Source organism: Cottoperca gobio, chromosome 15 (assembly GCF_900634415.1).
Source record: "Cottoperca gobio chromosome 15, fCotGob3.1, whole genome shotgun sequence".
Taxonomy (NCBI): Eukaryota; Metazoa; Chordata; class Actinopteri; order Perciformes; family Bovichtidae; genus Cottoperca; species Cottoperca gobio.
Window position 1 is genome coordinate 14,374,700 of NC_041369.1, and position 20,057 is coordinate 14,394,756.

The 20,057-nt window shown below is 41.4% G+C and overlaps 1 protein-coding gene across 4 annotated transcripts; it reads left to right on the forward strand.

Moving 5' to 3' along the window:
• The first annotated feature begins 148 nt into the window (after nt 1-148).
• On the forward strand, nt 149-19,936 carry myofl (myoferlin like). 4 transcript variants are annotated; one of them, XM_029449780.1, is made up of 54 exons: nt 149-331; nt 670-725; nt 1,010-1,101; nt 3,089-3,197; nt 3,369-3,465; nt 3,985-4,154; nt 4,537-4,665; nt 5,036-5,098; nt 5,233-5,283; nt 5,448-5,478; nt 5,555-5,670; nt 6,282-6,408; nt 6,489-6,592; nt 6,686-6,754; nt 6,843-6,886; nt 6,975-7,057; nt 7,166-7,198; nt 7,327-7,451; nt 7,566-7,679; nt 8,279-8,456; nt 8,802-8,926; nt 9,010-9,119; nt 10,185-10,386; nt 10,471-10,626; nt 10,721-10,852; nt 10,946-11,109; nt 11,551-11,665; nt 11,993-12,095; nt 12,188-12,324; nt 12,416-12,580; nt 12,829-12,916; nt 13,096-13,173; nt 13,324-13,505; nt 13,642-13,800; nt 13,892-13,993; nt 14,190-14,351; nt 14,462-14,627; nt 14,930-15,000; nt 15,097-15,111; nt 15,194-15,292; nt 15,747-15,875; nt 16,294-16,449; nt 16,582-16,673; nt 16,799-16,969; nt 17,098-17,246; nt 17,673-17,812; nt 17,968-18,056; nt 18,132-18,227; nt 18,357-18,498; nt 18,622-18,721; nt 18,825-19,018; nt 19,101-19,210; nt 19,322-19,469; nt 19,622-19,936. In XM_029449780.1, exons 1-54 carry the CDS (start codon nt 244-246, stop codon nt 19,658-19,660), a joined length of 6,165 nt encoding a protein of 2,054 aa, XP_029305640.1. In that variant the 5' UTR covers nt 149-243; the 3' UTR covers nt 19,661-19,936. The 4 variants fall into 4 exon arrangements, with proteins under 4 accessions (XP_029305640.1, XP_029305641.1, XP_029305642.1 ...); XM_029449781.1 differs by having other exon boundaries at nt 10,194-10,386; XM_029449782.1 differs by lacking the exon at nt 7,166-7,198.
• The last annotated feature ends 121 nt before the right edge of the window (nt 19,937-20,057 follow it).

The window sequence follows — 20,057 nt, forward strand, 5'->3', positions numbered from 1 at the left end:
ATGAGAAAGCTAGGCTGGCTTTCCAGGTCATGTTTGTGTTTTTCTCTCCTACTACTTCTCCTCCTCACGCAGGCTGGCTGGTGTGTTTCATGCCTCTGACTCATGAGTGAGGTTCCCCTCCGGTGTCCACTCCTCTCTCTCGTGCACATCTGTCTGTTTTAGTTTCATCTGTGAGGACTCCCATTTCTCAACGGAATATGATTCGTTTCGCTGAATAAATTTGAACTTGGAATTTGGATCAAAATGCTGCGGGTCATTGTTGAGTCCGCTAGTGGGATTCCCAAAAAGAAAATTGGAAACCCAGATCCCATAGCTGCGATTATCTTTAGAGGTGAGACTTTTGCTTTTTCTAGGGACACTGCTGTAACCGATGCTCTGTTAACTCTATTTCAGCCTGATTGATCATGCACACAGTGTTTCACTTTCTACAAAGCTATCTATCATCTTTGAACTTTTTGACATTGATTTAGAGCTTAATCTGAATAATTTGGCAATGATTCATAATCAAAACAAAGATTATATCCTTATATGGTCAGAATAGCCCTCTGTGAACGGAGAACAGCAATTTATGGCCACCAGGCTTGGTATTTATATTTACAAAATTAGATTCCTCAGTACATTAAGAGTTTTTTGCAAATAAATGTAGCCCACTGTTAATTGTGTTTACAGATGAAAAGAAGAAAACCAAAGCAGTTGACAATGAATTGAATCCTGTATGGAACGAAGTAAGTACAGGATTAGAGTTAACTGTAATGTGTGAGAGTTACAGTGTGTTGACCTCATTTATAACTGCTATGGGTGGCCTAGTGGTCTGGTGGTACGCCTTCCAAACTGTATGGTTGTGAGTTCAATATCAGGGCTGCCATTACATGGTACAAGGTACTTAACCCTGAGTTGCTCCAGGGAGACTGTCCCTGTAGTTAGTTCATTGTAAGTTGCTCTGGATAAGAGCGTCAGCTAAATCACCTGTAATGTACTGTATAATGTTGTTTCTCTTCCCTGTTACTAGGTGCTTGAATTTGATCTGAAAGACTCTTCCTTGGATGCATCTTCATTCATCAACGTGGTTGTCAAAGACTATGAAACAATCGGCAAAGACAAGTATGTGTATGACAAGAATCAGGCATTGAAATTGACACATTTGCATATTTTTATATTGTGAATAAATACATGACTAAACACATGACTAAACACACTCGTGCCTTTGCAGAGGAGGGCATGTGAGTGTCAATAACTTCCCAAAGCCACGACTGAGCGTAGGCGGTCTTTACAGAAACATCCATGTTACACTATAGTGCAGGTAATGGCTGAAAAGGAAAACCTCACTACGCCTCTCCCTCTTGAGAAGGTAGACGTGTGTTACAATTAGTGAAAGTGCTTGCCTTCTTAGCAGTTGTACTACAACTACCAACTACCTCAGTCAATCTAACAGTTGAGCCTAGTTATTATGATATTTTCTTACGGCATGTTTTATCTTAACTGAGCTGCAGGACTCACTGCCACCATGTTAAGACTTGCAGCAGTGTTAGTATAGAAGTTGTTTTGGTTCCCTCACAATAGCACTCCAGCTGTTACGAGGAATGTTGCCTTAAAAGGAAAGAAAGTCCCTTCTTTTTCACCTTCCCTGCGATAGACCCCGACTGCTGTATTATATGTTCGTTTGGCCCATTTATGCCTTTTGAAACATTGTGAGTCTCTTTCTGTAGCGCAGGCAAGATGGTAGACCATAATAACCTTTCCTCTGAGTCACTCTGGTAACTGATTGTGTATAACATCAATTATTCTGGGGCAGGAACAAGGGGTGGGGTGAGGGTGGATGGCTGTCTGCATCAGCCAAGCACACACTTTGATATTTTCCATGATCACTGCCTGCAACGCATGAGGGGGGTGAATAAGGAAGCTTGTACTGGCTTGTCTATGGCACATCTGTGATGACTAGTTTAAACTCCGCCTGTAATGCTCTGCAAAATAAAACTTTAGACACAGAGGAAAACTGATTCTGGAGGTGGAATATGTTTGATGCAATCAACACTATGTGACATGTGACTGTCCCTCACTTCTCCATAATCTAGAAAAGGAATGTGACTCAAAGAGCCTAACAGGGTATCTAATCTTTGGCACAATCAAGATATGCCACTTTGTAGACTGCTCAGTTTGTTTAAAAGTGATATGTAATTAGTGGAAAGAAAATCAGCATGCCTGCCAGGAAAAGTGTTCTGACTCTTCCACAATGGTTAAAAAAAATCGGTTTAGTTTTTTTCAATGAAGCAGTTCTAAAGTACTTGAGATTAGAGTTTAAGCTTTTGTGTTCTATTTTCCTAGGAGAGTTATGTTCATTTCTATAAATCAGTCCTTGCATGTAGCCTCTGCAGTGAATTGCCACACCAGGTTTCCTCTCTCTTTTATCCTCCACAGTTGACCCTGCTTTCCAAGGACAACCCATGTCTCATAAGCTATGTGTAATGATAAATAATGAGCCATAATCATGAATGCGATTTTGCCTGCTCTCGTGTTGCTTAAGACTGCATTTTCATCCGCCTCCTTTGCTCTACATTTGTACCCTTAAACTGGGCGCAGAGCGCCTAGCACATGCCTGTGGTAGATGTTAATTGTTTCCATCTCTCTGCTTTTTCTGGTACACACCCGCTGGTCCTTGTCAGACAGAAAAGTCTGCCATTTGTTCTCTTAAAAGATGGTACTGCCATTCAAAGTGGGAGTTTTTTATTTTTGAAAATGGCCAATGTGTTGCAATCTATTGCAGCTATTAATCACTGTTGCTACACGACTCTTGTTTGGTAGATAAAGTTTGTCATAATATGTGAAGAAGTGAAATTGGGAAGTAGAAACTGCCAACTGTCCCGAGCAACAAGCAATTACAGTCACACACACTGTGCCCAATTCCCTCATGTGGTCATTGCATGTGTTTGTCACAGATTGTGGAACCAAAGCATCCTCCCTATTGTTTCTTCTTCTTAGCTATTTGGCTTTTCAAACAGAGACAATTGTTTTTCTCCAGCTACAATGATTCATTGACTGATGTATGTTTGATTGTCGGATAAAAGGAACATATATGTGATTGCTCTTTCAGGTTCATTGGCTCGGCAAAAATCTCTCTGAGAGACTTGGCAAGTGGTCACGTGAAGTCCCTCCAGTCCAAGAATGTGCCCTTGATCAATGAGAAACAACATGCTGTTGGGGTGAATACATTTAGCACGTGCATGTGACACTTTTGCAATTTTTCAGCTCTGGCAGTGGGTGATGCCTGGTATCTGCAGGAATGAGTTACATTTGCTGAATCTTATGAAATATATTAGAATTATATAGACGTATCTGATAAGGCCTATTCACAACGCTTTTCATTTTTTCAGGCAACCATTAATTTGCTCATTGGGTATGAGCCACCTGCCAACGCTACTCCAAACCTAAATGATCGACCTGAAGTCGACACGTCTCATGTGGATGCTGGTAAGTAGAGAGTTAGTCTAAGCAATACAAATAGGTGATGTCTGATTTTTTAAAATATCAAAACAATCTCTTTTACAATCATTCACATTGATGATTTCCATAGGGCATACACAAACACACACAAAAAAGGGATATAAAACTAATGAGGTAATAAAATGATAGTTCTAACACCCACAAACCCTCTCTGCAGCTGGGTTACGTTTTTCTATGAAATCTAAAAAGAGGGCCCGAACTTTATGAAATTCATTCATTAAATGATACATCATTTATTTCCTATGTAACACTGGATAACAACTCATTGAACCACTTTGATACAGAAAAAAAAAAGGATTACTGTCTTCCAAAGTGCAAGGTGCTTATCGGCTGCTGTTATCGCTACTCATAATTGTTTTGATATTACTGGTAAGGTTTGTAAAATGTAAGGTATTCGTTCATAGAAAGAAGCTCTCTGATTATAATTATAAACATGAAAGTGTCTGCCATGTTTGATTCAAAGCTTGTTGTGGTTTTGCTCCACAGGAGGCAGCGATGAGGGGGAGGAAGGGGAGGCAGACGTGGAGGGAGGAGGTCAGAGTGGAAGCCCCGGAGCTCCCACTTCACCAACCAAGCCTGGGAAACCCAGCCACAAGCCACACCATCTCAGCCGTAAGAGGCATAGAGCCTTGGCCAATAAGCCTCAGGACTTCCAGGTATTGTCTGAGTTTTGATTACCATGTTCCTGGATAATCACAAATGCCAGTTTAGGCTGGATATCTTATAATTAATCACGTGAATGACGGCAGGTTTCAGCACATTGAAGGGGGGGGGGGGGGGCAGCCAATAGATAGTTATAATTATAACATGTATCCCTGATGTTGCATGTGAACCTTCTTTTGGTTCTGCACCAGCAAGCAATTTCACAGATAATTTTTTTTTAAACACGTAAAAGGTCCGTAAATGATTTTGAGCAGGCTCGTGTGTGTAGTGAATATGTTGGTATTTATCAACCCAAAACAATGGTACCTCTTCAAAAACTCAGGTAATCTATCTCACTGTTGGTTCAGCTGTCTCACTATTACTTGCAATGTTCAGATTCGGATTCGAATTATCGAGGGTCGACAGCTGCCTGGCAACAACGTCAAGCCGGTGGTTAAGGTGAATGTTTGTGGGCAGACACACAGGACCAGGAAAAGAAGAGGAAATAACCCATTTTTCGACGAGGTAATGAGAAATACCATATCCTATAGAAAATCACTAATTTCTGCTTTTGTTCTTGCTTGTAAACATCCTCTTGTCTTTTCCCTTTGCCGCTTAATCCCCACCAGCTTTAATAACCCTCTGGGGTATTTCTCTCTGTATCGGCAGCGGTGATATGACCGTGGACCTTAAAGGCGGCGTCTTCAGCTTTCTCTCCTATCTAACTCCTCTCATATGCATTTTCCTTTGTCTCCGTTTTTGCCAAAGCATAAGCATCTAAGCCTAATAAAGTGTAAGTCCTATAATGTTTGTCAAAATCGCTGAAAACAAAGTGTGTCTAACATCAAAATGTATTGTGCATTTATGACGAATATATGATGTTTCTGTCCCTCAGATGTTTTTCTACAATGTTAACATGCTCCCCTCGGAACTGTTTGATGAAAGCATTAGTCTTCGGGTGGGTAGATAACTCCTTTTGATGCAATCTTTCTTTAAAAAACAAACAAAAAAACTGTCCATTGTGTGTGTTTTAAAAATCTGGGAGTTTCTACGTCTGCTGAAGCTGTAAAGCTTGTTTTTGTTTCTCGACAGGTTTATGACTCCTTCTCCCTCAGATCTGACAGCCTAATGGGAGAGTTCAAGGTATGCCAATTGAAGTGTTACAAAGTCCTTATCTCTGCTTAATTGTTTTCCGAAGTTTGACCTGTATTGATTTATCACTAACTAGCAGGGACTCGGTGTTGCAGCACGTTGACAGATTTAAACATTTCTATTAATTAAACATTTATTTTTTCTTGCTTACCCAGCTGGATGTTGGCTACATCTATGATGAATCAGGTCAGTATTTCCATGTAAAGTGTATATATTAAGTAGTGTAGGTGTTTAAACATGTTGAATATTATGTCATATCCAGGTCATGCCATAATGAGGAAATGGCTCCTCCTGAGTGATTCTGATGACTCTAGCTTGGGGGCCAGAGGTTACCTGAAAGTCAGCATAATGGTTGTTGGCACTGGAGATGAGCCACCGGTGCGTGTAGCTTCTTTCTTATCATCACATTTCTTTCCAGACAAAGGGTACAGATAAGTTTTGAAAAAGACAAGGACAAACTCTCATCTCTTCTCATTTCCTCTCCTCTCCTCTCCTCTCCTCTCCTCTCCTCTGTTCTGTTCTTCCTCTCCTCTCCTCTCCTCTCCTCTCCTCTCCTCTCCTCTGTTCTTCTCTTCTCTCTCTCCTCTCCTCTCCTCTCCTCTCCTCTCCTCTCCTCTCCTCTCCTCTCCTCTCCTCTCCTCTCCTCTCCTCTGTTCTTCCTCTCCTCTCCTCTCCTCTCCTCTCCTCTCCTCTCCTCTGTTCTTCTTCTCCTCTCCTCTCCTCTCCTCTCCTCTCCTCTGTTCTTCCTCTCCTCCTCTGTTCTTCCTCTCCTCTCATCTCCTCTCCTCTCCTCTGTTCTTCTTATCCTCTCCTCTCCTCTCCTCTCCTCTCCTCTCCTCTGTTCTTCCTCTCCTCTCCTCTCCTCTCCTCTCCTCTCCTCTCCTCTGTTCTTCTTATCCTCTCCTCTCCTCTCCTCTCCTCTCCTCTCCTCTGTTCTTCCTCTCCTCTCCTCTCCTCTCCTCTCCTCTCCTCTCCTCTCCTGGGTTCAGATTGAGAGAAAAGACATAAGTGAGGATCAAGACGACATAGAAAGCAATCTTTTGGTGCCAGCCGGTGTCACAATGCGATGGGCCACACTCAGCCTCAAAGTCTACCGTGCCGAGGATATGCCACAGAGTAAGTGACCAGTAAATTCCTGCAACCATTGCCGTTTAGTTTAGTAGTAGTAGTTTTCTAGAACCTTCTATACTTTGCAGTGGATGATGCCTTCATTCAGACGGTAAAACAGGTCTTTGGAGGGAATGGAGACAGGAAAAACTTGGTGGATCCATACTTGGAAGTCAGCTTTGCTGGCAAGAAGGTATTTCATGTTTAACTAAAAAGAAAACGTGTGTTTAAAATGTTCTGACTGTGAGAATATTATTTATATGCAGCGGCATTTTCTTTATTTTAGCTCTGCACCAAAATCGTTGAGAAAAATGCTAATCCAGAGTGGAATCAACTGATCAATCTCCAAGTCAAGGTAAGAAGAATAGATGTATCTTATGGCCTTGACTCAAACACTTCAACCTTCAGCAAAAATCAACACATGTCTCTGTCTGCCTCTGTAGTTCCCGTCCATGTGTGAACGCGTCAAGTTGACTATGTATGACTGGTAAGAGCTAAAAATCATTCATACACAGCTGCACAATTGACAAATAACATCGCAACCAATATTTGACATTCCAGTTTGCTCTTGGCAGGGATCGTCTGACCAATGATGATGCCATAGGAACAACGTTTTTAAATCTGAGCAAAATGTCTTCCTCTGGTGGAGAGATTGAAGGTAATCGTGTAATCTGTGTTGTTGTAATGATTGTTGTCACTCAGCGTTTCACCTTTTGATATTACAATATGACATTTAATGTATGTTTTCTCTCCCCACTGCAAACAGACGCACAGGCTGATTGCAACTCAGTGTCTGAATGTACGTCATCTGCATGTTTTAACATTTAACATTGTTTGTTTGAGTGGTTAACCCTCTGCTTCTGTGTATGTGTCTATTCTCACCTTATTGCTTTTCAAGCCTTTAAACAGGGTGTCTGTATGTTACAGTGAGCACCGCAGCGTCAGAGATTGGCTATCTCCCAGCTTTCGGGCCTTGCTATGTCAACCTGTACGGTAGCCCAAGAGAATTTACTGGCCTGCCCGACCCATACGAGGAACTCAACTTTGGAAAGGTAAGTCTACCCTATGAGCTCAGTACAGAGAGTTTAGTACTGTAGTTATAGACATGTGATATTTCCCCGCGTGACAATGTGTACATGAAGCTTTTGCGTTTTGATCTGTTGCAGGGTGAAGGGGTCGCCTACAGGGGGAGGGTCCTTGTTGAGCTGAGCACTGAGCTGGATGGAAAGGTCGATAAGAATGTGGATGACATCTCCAGTGATGACATCCTTGTGGCACAGGTATACACTGTGACTGTACTGTAACTCTGTCACACTGTAATAACTGCTGCTTACTTATTTATATGATCATCTTTAAAGTGACAAAAGACACGTTTTTTTCTTTAACTTATCAGGTAAAAGTTGATTTCAGAATGTAATGGCAAAGATGAAGACTTGATTTACAGCACAAACATGTCCTGTGCAGTTTTGCCAACTCTTTTTTAACAATAGTAGCGTTAAAGTCACTAAGAGTGACGTTACCAGTTCCTAATACTGCAAATACAAGTGTTGTAATCAGTGGGCCAGAGGCTCAATCACTATTGTGTTACCTCATTCAGTGATCAATAGTGACCTAACAAACATTATTTAAATGAAAATGTCAAAGTTGTTAATTTAGGATCCAATGTTGTGTGTAAGTAAGTTGTGATATATTGCTTAATTTATTTTTTCTTTGACAATATTTTGCAATGCGGGTCTTAAGAGTTTCCCTAGAGGAAATATCAGTAGCTCAGTGAGTGTCTGGCAAAAGAGGTTTCTATTCGAGAACAGAGCCACAAATGACCCCCCCCCCCCCGCTCCCCAAACTCTCTCACTACCACATCCTTTTTTGTTGAGTGCAGAAATACCAGCGGAGGAGGAAGTACTCTCTGTGCGCCGTACTTCACAGTGCGTGCATGCTTCAAGTACCGGGCGAGCCAATCCAGTTTGAGGTCAGCATTGGTAACTATGGTAACAAGCTGGACTCCACCTGCAAGCCCCTGTCGTCCACCACCCAGTACAGCTACGCTGTGTTTGATGGTATGAAAAGTAGAAGTCTTGCAAGAATTCATAGAGAATGACTATCCAGGGTGTTTTTGTGCAGGAGAATGAAGGAGCTCCACATGCATTATACAGTATTTCAAACTTAAATGTATTTTTCTTTATTGAAAATGGAATCAAATAAATAACAATTATCAGTGAAATATATATATATATATATATATATATATATATATATATATATATATATATATATATATCTATTATCATTAAAACTCAGCTGTAACAGTGCACATTGGGCAGTTCTTAAACGAATGTTAGTGAGCGGTCCACTCCACAACTTCTGTTTAAAATGACTGGGTGTATTTATTTTGTATCCCACAGGTAATCACTACTATTACCTGCCCTGGGCTGACACTAAGCCTGTAGTGATTCTCACTTCATACTGGGAAGACATCAGCCACCGTCTGGACTCCGCCAACGTTCTCCTCTTCATCGCTGAGAGACTGGTGAGAATAAGTCACAGTGGCACACATTGAACATGTCTACACAGGTTGTACTGCTCAGTCTTACCCTTAATCTGTCTTTTTAGGAGTCTCACCTTACCTCTTTAAAAACAGCCATGTTAGCCAAAGTGTCTGAAACACGCCTGGCAGAAGTTTGGCTGAAACTCATCAACCACATGATTGAGGACCTGAACAGGTAAGACAGACAGGACCAGACAGATCCGACACCTGGATCTGTGTGTTGTATGAAGTAATGCTGAAGTGCAACTTATCATTAGGAAAACTAGTGTGGTCAATGCTTTTAAACGATATTATTATAATTTTAAGACCATTTTTATGCCAATGATGTTATGTTAATATTATTGCATACAAATGCAAGTGCACTCTTTCAAAGAGCAATTCAATTTGAATTCTTAAGGATATTCAGACGTGCAAAACAAATTCAAATATCCTAAATAAATCAAACGTAAATAAAATAAAACCACACAACTAAAACACTAAATGAAATGGGCTCTGATATTTAAATTGTACTTAAATTAATATACTTTTGGCACAGGAGTATTGTTGTGGAAGTTTTCCTGCTTTACTCTGGAGAGATGTATATAAAGTCAAATAAATGGTGATAGAGACAGAGTTGTCTTTTTGCATTTATTTAAGATCTCAAATTGGCACCAGTTCTACAGAATACAACATAGTCTGTAGGAGGGCACAGTTTGAATGAAGATACATAGCGGAGTGTGTGTGCTGTACAGTTGATGTCATTTTTATAGACGTCTTTAGAGGGAGAGTACATAATAAATGATGTGTGTGTGGGTTGCCAGTCATCAGCTGACTCCCAATCTTTAACGAGAGGGCCCAAATCTTGCCATTTGTCTGCCGGAGCTTTTGCTAGAGACACATGTGGCACCTCCCCTGACACTTCATACAGTGCTGATTGGGGAAGTGTGAGAATAACAGAAATAGCGCTGCGCAGCGAGCTCCAATACATAGTCTTCAACATTATCTCATTTAAATTGCTATTACAGTATACAGAGTTATTCATCCTTAACAGGCAATAAACTGCTAATCCAGTTTCTCAATGCTTAGGATCTTTGTTAAGTGCAAAGTCACAACATATTAGCTAAAGTTAGATATAAGTAACAACAACAACACTCCTCCGTCATGTCCATATGCTTTATGATGGGTCCGTAACGTTATTATTGTGACAGGCCCAATTGTTTCACCTTGTTGTTTCCGTCCGACATTACTCTCACTAACTAAGTTTCCACAGTTTCCTGCTTCCAGTGCTGGAGGGCCAGGCCAATGTGACTGCACTGGATCTCCAGTTGAAAAAGCTGCGAGATGCTGCTATGGAGAGCATCAGTGAGATGGCCATTCGCATGAGAGAGGAGGCAACAGATGTCAAAACTACTGTTGGTGACATTGAGGACTGGTTGGACAGAATCAAGCAGCTGGCAGAGGAGGTCAGGAAAAGCAATACATATTGTGTTATGTATTAAGTCAATGTAACTTTATCATGTGACTGAAATGTTGTGTGTCTCCATCAGCCTCAGAACAGCATGCCAGATGTGATCATCTGGATGTTAAGAGGAGAGAAGCGGGTGGCTTTTGCTCGAATCCCAGCAAACCAGATCCTGTTCTCAAACTTTAGCGAACAGGCGCGTGGCAAACACTGTGGACGGACTCAGACCATTTTCATGCAGGTACAAAGCTAGCCATCAATCAGTAACACATTTATCTATTTTTAATTTACATATTTCAGAAAGAGTTCCCACTCTCATCATTTGTGTTTGTCAGTACCCCATGGACAAAAACAAAGGTGTGAAGGTCCCTGTTCAGCTGCGGATCAACATGTGGCTCGGCCTCTCTGCCCACGAGAAGAAGTTCAACAGCTTCTCAGAGGGAAACTTCAGCGTGTATGCTGAAATGGTACAGTAGCTACACAAAACATTACCCTTTTAAAATGCTTATACATTTATTCTGATTTGACTTTTGTTTTTTTATGATCTCTGACTTCCACAGTATGAGAACCAGGCCCATGTTTTAGGGAAGTGGGGAACTACTGGGCTGGTTGGTCGCCATAAATTCTCCGATGTGACTGGAAAGGTGAAACTGAAACGAGAGCGCTTTCTGCCTCCACGTGGCTGGGATTGGGAGGAAGAGTGGTTTGTCGACCCTGAGCGATGGTAAATCTATGACACTCACCGCATCGCACATGCTCACAATGACCTTCGTGATTCATGGCTTCGACAGTCTCAAGAACAAACATCCTGTTATCACTGTTTCAGTTGAACACGCACCAGAATCCTGTTTATATTTTAGCTCTTGCCTTTATTAATTGACAGTAATCATAAATCAGTGCTTGTACCAGTCAACCATACACAATCACAGGAAATGGAAAGGAATTTAGGCATCAGTTTTTTGGTTCGAGGAGGTCTTCCTCCCTCCCTCCCTCCCTTAGTGCCTCCTACTTCTTTGCTTACATTCTTCCATCAAGACTCATGTAAACAAGTTTAGCTCTCTGAAAGCCCTACTTCCAGAGTGGTTCTGCTTAGTTTATCATGGTCCTACATAGCTCCTGCCTGAGTCACAAAGCTTCTCATTAACCTTCCTGGTGTTTTCTGCAGCCTGTTGACAGAAGCAGACGCTGGCCACACAGAGTTCACAGATGAGGTTTTTCAGAATGAAACGCGTTTCCCTGGTGGGGAATGGAAGCCCGCTGCAGAGCCCTTCACAGACGTGGTACGACCTACTGCTCTCACACACACACACACACATACGTGCCTGGAACACCTCCCTAGGGAGGCGCCCAGGTGGCATCCTTACTAGATACACCTCAACTGGCTCCTTTCAACGCAAAGGAGCAGCGGCTCTACTCTGCGTCTCTCACGGATTCTCGTAACGATAGTAATATCAGAAAGTAACTCTTTGCATTTGTTAAAGTTGTAATAAGCCAGTATTTGTATATATTTACGAGTATATTTGCTTTTTTTAAGATGCCAATCAATAATTCTGTGTTTATTAGCTATACATCACATCAATTAATGACAGACGGTCTGTGATCACTAGAATGGAGAAAAGGTTCAGAGCCCAGCAGAGTTCGAGTGTCCACCTGGATGGAACTGGGAGGATGACTGGAGCTTTGACAGCAACAAGGCTGTAGACGAGAGAGGTAAACATGAACGCTTAAACTGAAATATGTGATTTGATGTTTGAAATATTAACTTGGTCGGTGTGCACGCCTGCGTGTCTTTTTGGCAATAGGTTGGGAATACGGAATCACCATTCCTCCCGATGATAAGCCCAAATCCTGGGTTGCGGCAGAGAAAATGTATCATGTCCATCGCAGGAAGAGACTCATGAGACCACGGAAGAAGATATCGGATAAAATGGTCACTGAGGTGAGGAAGAGGTAGATAAAAGAAGAGTAGATTTGAGAGATGTCATGAGTGTAGTTTCTCATTATTTTTCTTGTCCTTGTCTCTTCCACAGAGGCGAGATCCAGGGGAAGGCTGGGAATACTCTTCCCTGATTGGCTGGAAGTTCCACAGGAAGGAGCGCTCCTCTGACACGTTCCGCCGCCGCCGCTGGAGGAGAAAGATGGTCCCACAAGACTGCATCGGCTCCTCCGCCATCTTCAGGCTGGAAGGGGCATTAGTGAGTCCTGAGAAACATTACTAAATATGTGTTACTCTTACATTTCCCCCAACGAGACAGTTACTTCATGCCATCCGAGTCCTGTCCTCTCCTTATTCTACTGCATGTGCCTCTTCCTGTCAGAGGATGACAAATCACTCAGGAAGTTTATTTTACTTCTACATTCTTTTCTTCAAATTTGTTTTCAATTTTGCTCGAAGGTTTGCTTTAAAGTCTTTTCAGCACCTCACCCTGCATTCTGTCAACAGGGGGTTGATGTTGATGAGAAGGCCAGTAAAACGGATGCAGCCAAACTATTCGGTGCCAACACACCCACTGTTTCCTGCCACTTTAGCCGTAAGTAGTTGAGTCGGAGGAAGTTATCATCCTGATTGTTTTTTTTAAACCTGCTGACGCGAGATAACATTGAGTCAAGACCTCAGTCAAATCTGGATAAGTCAGCAGAGTGTCAGATGGTTGTATTGTTTTTGGTGGTGATACAGTTGAACACGCTGATGAATGTTATCTCCCTTCAGGGTCTTACCTTTACCATCTGAGAGTGTACGTGTACCAGGCGAGGAATCTCTGTGCCATGGACAAAGACAGCTTCTCAGGTAAAAAAGAAATCAAAGCACAAACCTGAGGAATGAATGTAATCTACTCAGGATTTACACTTTTGCCAAAGTAAAAATGACATTAAACATCCCGGGTTCACACATTCTGTCTCACATTTCCATCACAATAATACTCCTGGTCCTCCCCAGATCCCTACGCACATGTGTCATTCCTCCATGTGAGTAAGACCACAGAAGTCATAAGGTCCACCCTGAACCCCACATGGGATCAGACTCTCATCTTTGAGGACATTGAAATCTACGGAGACCCACAAACTATTGCCCGCAACCCTCCTGATGTGGTGCTGGAGCTGTTTGACAGTGATCAAGTAGTAAGTTGTATATTTAATCTGCCCAATCAAATCATGTAGGCATACAGACTTGTGTCCTAGAAATACATCTGGGGTTCATGATGGATGCAATCAGGCTTTGCTAAGTCTTTGTGTGTTGCTGCGCTTTATTTACAAGGGGAAGGATGAACCCTTGGGCCGCTGTACTTGCCCTCCAGTGGTGAAACTCAACCCCAGTGTGGATGTCAGCCCTAAGCTGCTGTGGTTCCCAGTCACCAAAAAAGGTTACAGTGCTGGGGAGATACTGCTGGCTGCAGAGCTCATACTGAAGAACAAGGTAAATGAGACATTAAAGAAAGTGAATATAACTGTAACTTTAACTTTATAAAAACTGTACTCAGTAAGTGATGCTGTTCTTTGCCCTCCAGGCAAATGACGGAGAAATGCCTCTGCTGCCTCCTCGCCGGGCGGAGAAGCTCTACATGGTTCCCCAGGGAATCCGGCCTGTTGTGCAGCTCACTGCGATTGAGGTACATTACGCCATCCTGCTGCTTTGCCAGCCTCTATTAATTCCCATCATACACATTACATGATGGGACAAGATCAGCCCAACCCTAAGATACCTGTTGTGGTTACATTTCCCATTCGTATTTTCCTTTTTCCCTTTCTACTACCGCCGTGCTTGTCCCTTAATCTCACCGTGTTGATGTGTTTATTGGATCCCAGGTCTTGACTTGGGGCTTGAGGAACATGTCGACTTACCAGTTGGCCACAGTTTCCTCCCCCAGCTTGATAGTTGAGTGTGGCGGTGAGATTGTTCAAACCGTTGTCGTCAAGAACTTCAAAAAGAACCCCAACTTCCCTGGATCTGTGCTGATGCTCAAAGTGGTACAAACCCTCAAACTTTCTAGAATAAATATGCAGTCATCTGTAAGAGTTTCACTTCTGCATTTTCCATATTTTCTTACATTGCCTGTTCTAATGTTTTCTTACCTTAGCTTCTTCCCAAAGAGGAGATGTACACCCCTCCCATTGTGCTGAAGGTAATCGACCACCGGCCGTTCGGTAGGAAACCAGTAGTGGGTCAGTGCACCATCGACTGCCTGGAGAAGTTCCGCTGTGATCCATATCGCATTAACAAGGAAGTCTGCATGTCTGCTCGAGGTATACACACACATGCATGGACAGATACATACACGCTCAGAGACATTTCCATGCTTCTTTTTCATATAAATAAACATAATGTCAAAGACACAAGAAGAACACTTGTCAGAAATAAATAAATAAAAGAAAATACCTAAAAATAATTGTCTACAAAATGAATAATAACAATAACTATAATAACAGCAATACTATTACTTGTATGACTTCCCCTGCAAAAGGTTATTACCTTCATATCAAAGAAAAGCACACAACTTATAACCACAGTAGAGGCTTACTGTATCCTGTTTCCATTGACTTTGCAGTGGCAATGATAGCCGCTTCCCATGGAGATGTTGTCATAGACATCGAGAAGAGACCCATCATGAAAGCTGAGGTAAATTGTAAATATTAAATTAAGGTTAGCGACAATATTTTCACGTCTACTGCTTTATATTGATTAAGTCTTCTTTCTTTGCTTTCCACATTGCAGCTTCATGCAGAAATGGTGAGATTTTCTCCTTTCACAGATAGTCTGATGATAGTCAGCGTCTAAAATACTAAATACATCATTATTTACCATTTTGTAGGAGAAGGAAGCAGTAGACTGGTGGAGTAAGTTCTATGCCTCTGTTGGAGATCAGGAAAAGTGTGCGCCTTACCTGAAAAAGGGATACGACACATTACAGGTAAGAACATGTTGTCGCACATTGCTAAAACACAATCATTGATTTAATCTTTTCGTGATTTCTTGTTTGTGTTGGTTTTACAGCAAGCCATAGCATGCATAGCCATGTGACCAGAAACTCTTGATTCTCATTCCTTTTGATAAGAGTTTTAGATTTTCTTTTCTCAGATTGTGACAAGAGCAGTTTGTTCTTTACATTACGTTTGTCATTTAGCACATTTGGCTGACTTACTGTGAACTAACTACAGGGATAGCCCCCCTCTCAACCTTCCGGTGTACTATATAAAAGCTCAACCACTAGAACACCAACCTCTTTAAATTTGCAAACTTGTAACTAAGTACGATTAGGTTGAAAGCTCACAATAATGAAAGTTTGTGTAGCGGATAATGCTGTAGATTATAATAGCTCTAACTTGTGATCTTCTTTCTGTTTTGTGTTATTGTGTTGTTTTCAGGTATTTAACAGTGAACTAGAAGAGGTCGAGCAGTTCCAGGGACTCACTGATTTCTGCAGCACTTTCAAACTTCAGCGAGGAAAGAACGAAGATGAGGAAGATGACCCCTCTGTGGTGGGAGAGTTCAAGGTACAGAAGCCGAATTTTGAGGAAGTATTCCATTCAGCATCACATTATAGCTGAGCTATCCTAACTTGGGCAATCACTGGTTTTGCTACTGCACAGCTACTTTTCCTAGACTTTGTCTGCCCTCTGGTGGAGAATGTATGCATTTTGTAAGCACAGCATATGGACAGTCTTATGTGCATAGCCTGCAGATTGATATGTCTGTGAGGGGATAGTTGTGCTTCAGTGTATGGTACTTCTGGAGGTGAAATCCACAACTTTCACCCTAATGTTTAATTCAGTTCAGCTATATCAGAGGTTTGATTTATCCTCTGTGATTCCACAATCTATGGGTACCTTCCTGTTCCTGTGTGACTGTAATTAGCTTGTAGTTACAAGATGTTATATTACTAACAGTGCTGTCTTTTTTGGGGAAATTCAGGGCTCATTCAAGATCTACCCACTGCCCGATGACCCAGGGGTGCCAGCTCCACCCCGCCAGTTCAAAGAGCTTCCTGAGAGTGGAACTCAGGGATGCCTTGTCAGAATTTATGTGGTGCGCTGTCTTGACCTGCAGCCTAAGGATACAAATGGCATGGTGAGTATTACATGAAGCAACTGAACAACCAGCCTGGTTTAGTGATAAAGAATTGAGTCACAACTGTGCTCTAGATTTTATTGAGTTACAAAGATAATTAAAGGTTTTTATTTTTTTGCATTCTCATTTCAGTGTGACCCATACATTAAGATTGCATTGGGAAGGAAAACACTGGATGACAGAGATAACTACAAACCAAACACTCTTAATCCAGAGTTTGGGAGGTGAGACAGTGATGTGTTCATCTTACTGAACATTTTCATCCTTTTTTATTTGTTCAAATGATTACGACCAGTTTTGAGTTTGTGTAAGAACACACATGCATTATATGTACCCCATGTTTGTCCAGGATGTTTGAGATGTCCTGCTTCCTGCCTCAAGACAAGGACCTGAAGATTTCTGTGTATGACTATGACTTACTGAGCAGAGATGAAAAAGTGGGTGAGACAGTCATCGATTTGGAGAACAGACTCCTGTCTTGTTTCAGGCCCTGCTGTGGCCTGCCACAGACTTACTGTGTGTAAGTATGTACTTTCACGTTACAGCATCTGCAGTACAGATGATGCATTCCAAAAAGTTTCTTTTCTTTTCTTTCGAAGTGTTTTAGTTTCTCAAAGCCAAACCTACATAGCTACAATTGTCTTGCAGCTCAGGGATCAATCAGTGGAGAGACCAGCTGAAGCCTTCTCAGATCCTCCAGAACGTGGCCAGAGTGAGAGGCGTCCCTTCTCCACGCATAGAGGGAGACGGCAGCTCACTGTCTTTCTCAGGAAAAGAATACAACCTGCAAGATTTTGGTACTGCCATTGTCGAATGCCCTGTTATCATATTTTACAATGTATTAATTAGTATACTTCAGATGTATCTTGTTGTCATTTTGGCTGTTTGTATATCTTTAATAGTAACATGTATTTTACACAGCATGATCCCATAGAAACTCAAACACTCTGCCAGGATGGCCTAATACTGCTTGTTGTTGTTAAACTACACCAAATACTTAAAAACAAGGTCTGTCCTAAATCATTAATTAGTTTCTGATTTTGGATTCCCTCAAAACTACTGTATCTTTGGACTATTTAACCAAATCACACACATTTAGGTTGTTCTATGTGATTTTTTTTAACTAATATAATACTTTTTAACTTTGTAGCTCCCCCCTGGGGGAGACCCGCCTCACACTTTGAAAACCTCCGTATACTATCCTTTCTTCCTTGACTTTGCAGAGGCAAACACTGTGATCCACCCACACTTGGGCCCAGCCAGAGAGAGGCTGGCCCTGCATGTCCTCAGAAACCTTGGCTTGGTACCAGAGCATGTGGAGACCAGAACTCTGTGCAGCTCCCACCAACCCAACCTGTCTCAGGTTAAAACAACATCAGTAACACTACATACACTTTTTATTTGTTTAGTTAAAGGTCGTAAAGATAAAGTATGAACATGATGCTCTTTAGAATTCACTTTTTAATGTGGTTGTATGATTGCTTTGTTAACAACCGTTATCCTTTTCCACAAATACAGGGACAGATTCAAATGTGGGTAGACGTTTTCCCAAAAAGCCTTGGTTTGCCAGGGCCCCCATGTGATATTACTCCACGCAAAGCCAAGAAGTAAGACACACTTGACAAAAAATGTTTAATCATAATGCATTTAAGGATCAAATATGAACAGTATATTTAAAACAGGTACATCTTGCGAGCCATCGTTTGGAACACAACCGATGTCACTCTGGACGAAACAAGCATCACGGGAGAAAACATGAGTGATATCTACGTTAAAGGGTACATTACTCGTCCCGTCTCTTACCCTAACCCTTTATTTCTACTTGCATATGTTTACTTTTCTTAAAAATGTTCTACCCATTAGACTCATTGACTTATATACGATTTTAAGATTACCATGTTTTCTAGATGGATGCCAGGTATGGAAGACAACAAGCAGAAGACTGATGTACACTACAGATCCCTGGATGGTGATGGAAATTTCAACTGGAGGTTCATCTTTGGGTTTGACTACCTGCCAGCGGAACAGCTGTGCATGGTCTCCAGAAAAGTGAGTGAGATCATGGAGCAGGAACAAAGCATCAAGTGATTGTTGTTTATAACCATATCATGTTGATGGTGTGCTGCTATGATGGCAGGTAATGATCTAAATAAAGTTTCTGTCTTTTTACAGGAACACTTTTGGAATCTGGACAAAACTGAATTTAGGATTCCTCCTAAATTGATCATCCAGATATGGGACAATGACAAATTCTCCTTGGATGACTACTTAGGTGAGTATTATACCACATAAAGGGAAGGCCTTGAAAGATCTACCAGAGAGAACGACTGCAATAAAAGACAACTTATTATTTTCTATCTACATCTCTGTTTCAGGTTCACTTGAGCTGGACCTACTCAATCTGATCTCTCCTGCTAAGAGCCCAGAAAAGTGCAGCCTGAAGATGTTGCCCGGGATGGCGGGCTCAGTACCCTCCAAAAAACCACTGCCGAACTCACTCTTCTCCCAGAAGTCTGTACGAGGCTGGTGGCCATGTGCGATCGAGCAGGATGGGAAACATGTGCTTGGTGTATGTTTATGTCCACAACACATTCCCTAGTAAAGGTATTTTTTCAGGTTACTGTTTAAGACTTTGTTTCACAACTCCACAGGGGAAAGTGGAGATGACACTGGAAATAGTGGAGGAGAAGGAGATGGAGGAAAAACCTGCTGGGAAAGGCAGAGATGAGCCAAACATGAATCCCAAACTGGACCCACCAAAGTAATGAATTGGAATACTTATACCTATTTGATTTGACTTATATGATTTTGTAGTTCTATGAATTGCTTATCGTATATTATCTGAATGTTGATGTCTTCCTACTTTCAACAGCCGCCCCGACACGTCATTCTTCTGGTTTATAAACCCTTGCAAGACCATGAAGTTCATCGTTTGGCGCAGATTCAAATGGATTTTCCTTGCAGCGATTCTGCTTCTGTTGGTTACATTGTTCCTTGGGATCCTGTTCTACTCCCTACCAGTAAGATTTACTTAGTTTTCAAAAATATATTGTTTTCTAAATTTCTGAAACTGCTATAAATATTATTTTATCCATCACATGGATAAGTGCATTACATTTCTTCCTCAGTATTATGAATCTGAGTGAATTTTGATGTCTATATATTTCCACAGAACTACATCTCAATGAAGATTGTGAAGCCTTTCTCATAAGGAGCATAGCAGAGAAGCTGTCTGTCTTCCTGCTGCAGAATCTACAGTCCTCTTCACTGTTACCGTCCCTTTTGCAATAACTTCCTCTGCTGATGCAAGAGCAGACTGATATTCAGCATTTTCCTGTCACATAATCCCACTGGTCTACTTCTATGTTTACGTTTTGCTTACAGTATTTCTTGTATTACAAATAATTTCTCTCATGTTCAAATTTAGACAAAGATAATCAAGAATGTCAAGACTTATGTATTTTAATAAACTTTGTTTTAAACAAATTGTTATTCTTTTTGTTATAATTTGATCACATATGAAATTTAACTGTATAAGGGTATTAAGATTAGATAATTTAATCTTATTCTTAACATTAAGTGAACAATATCAAAACTAAGTACCCCTT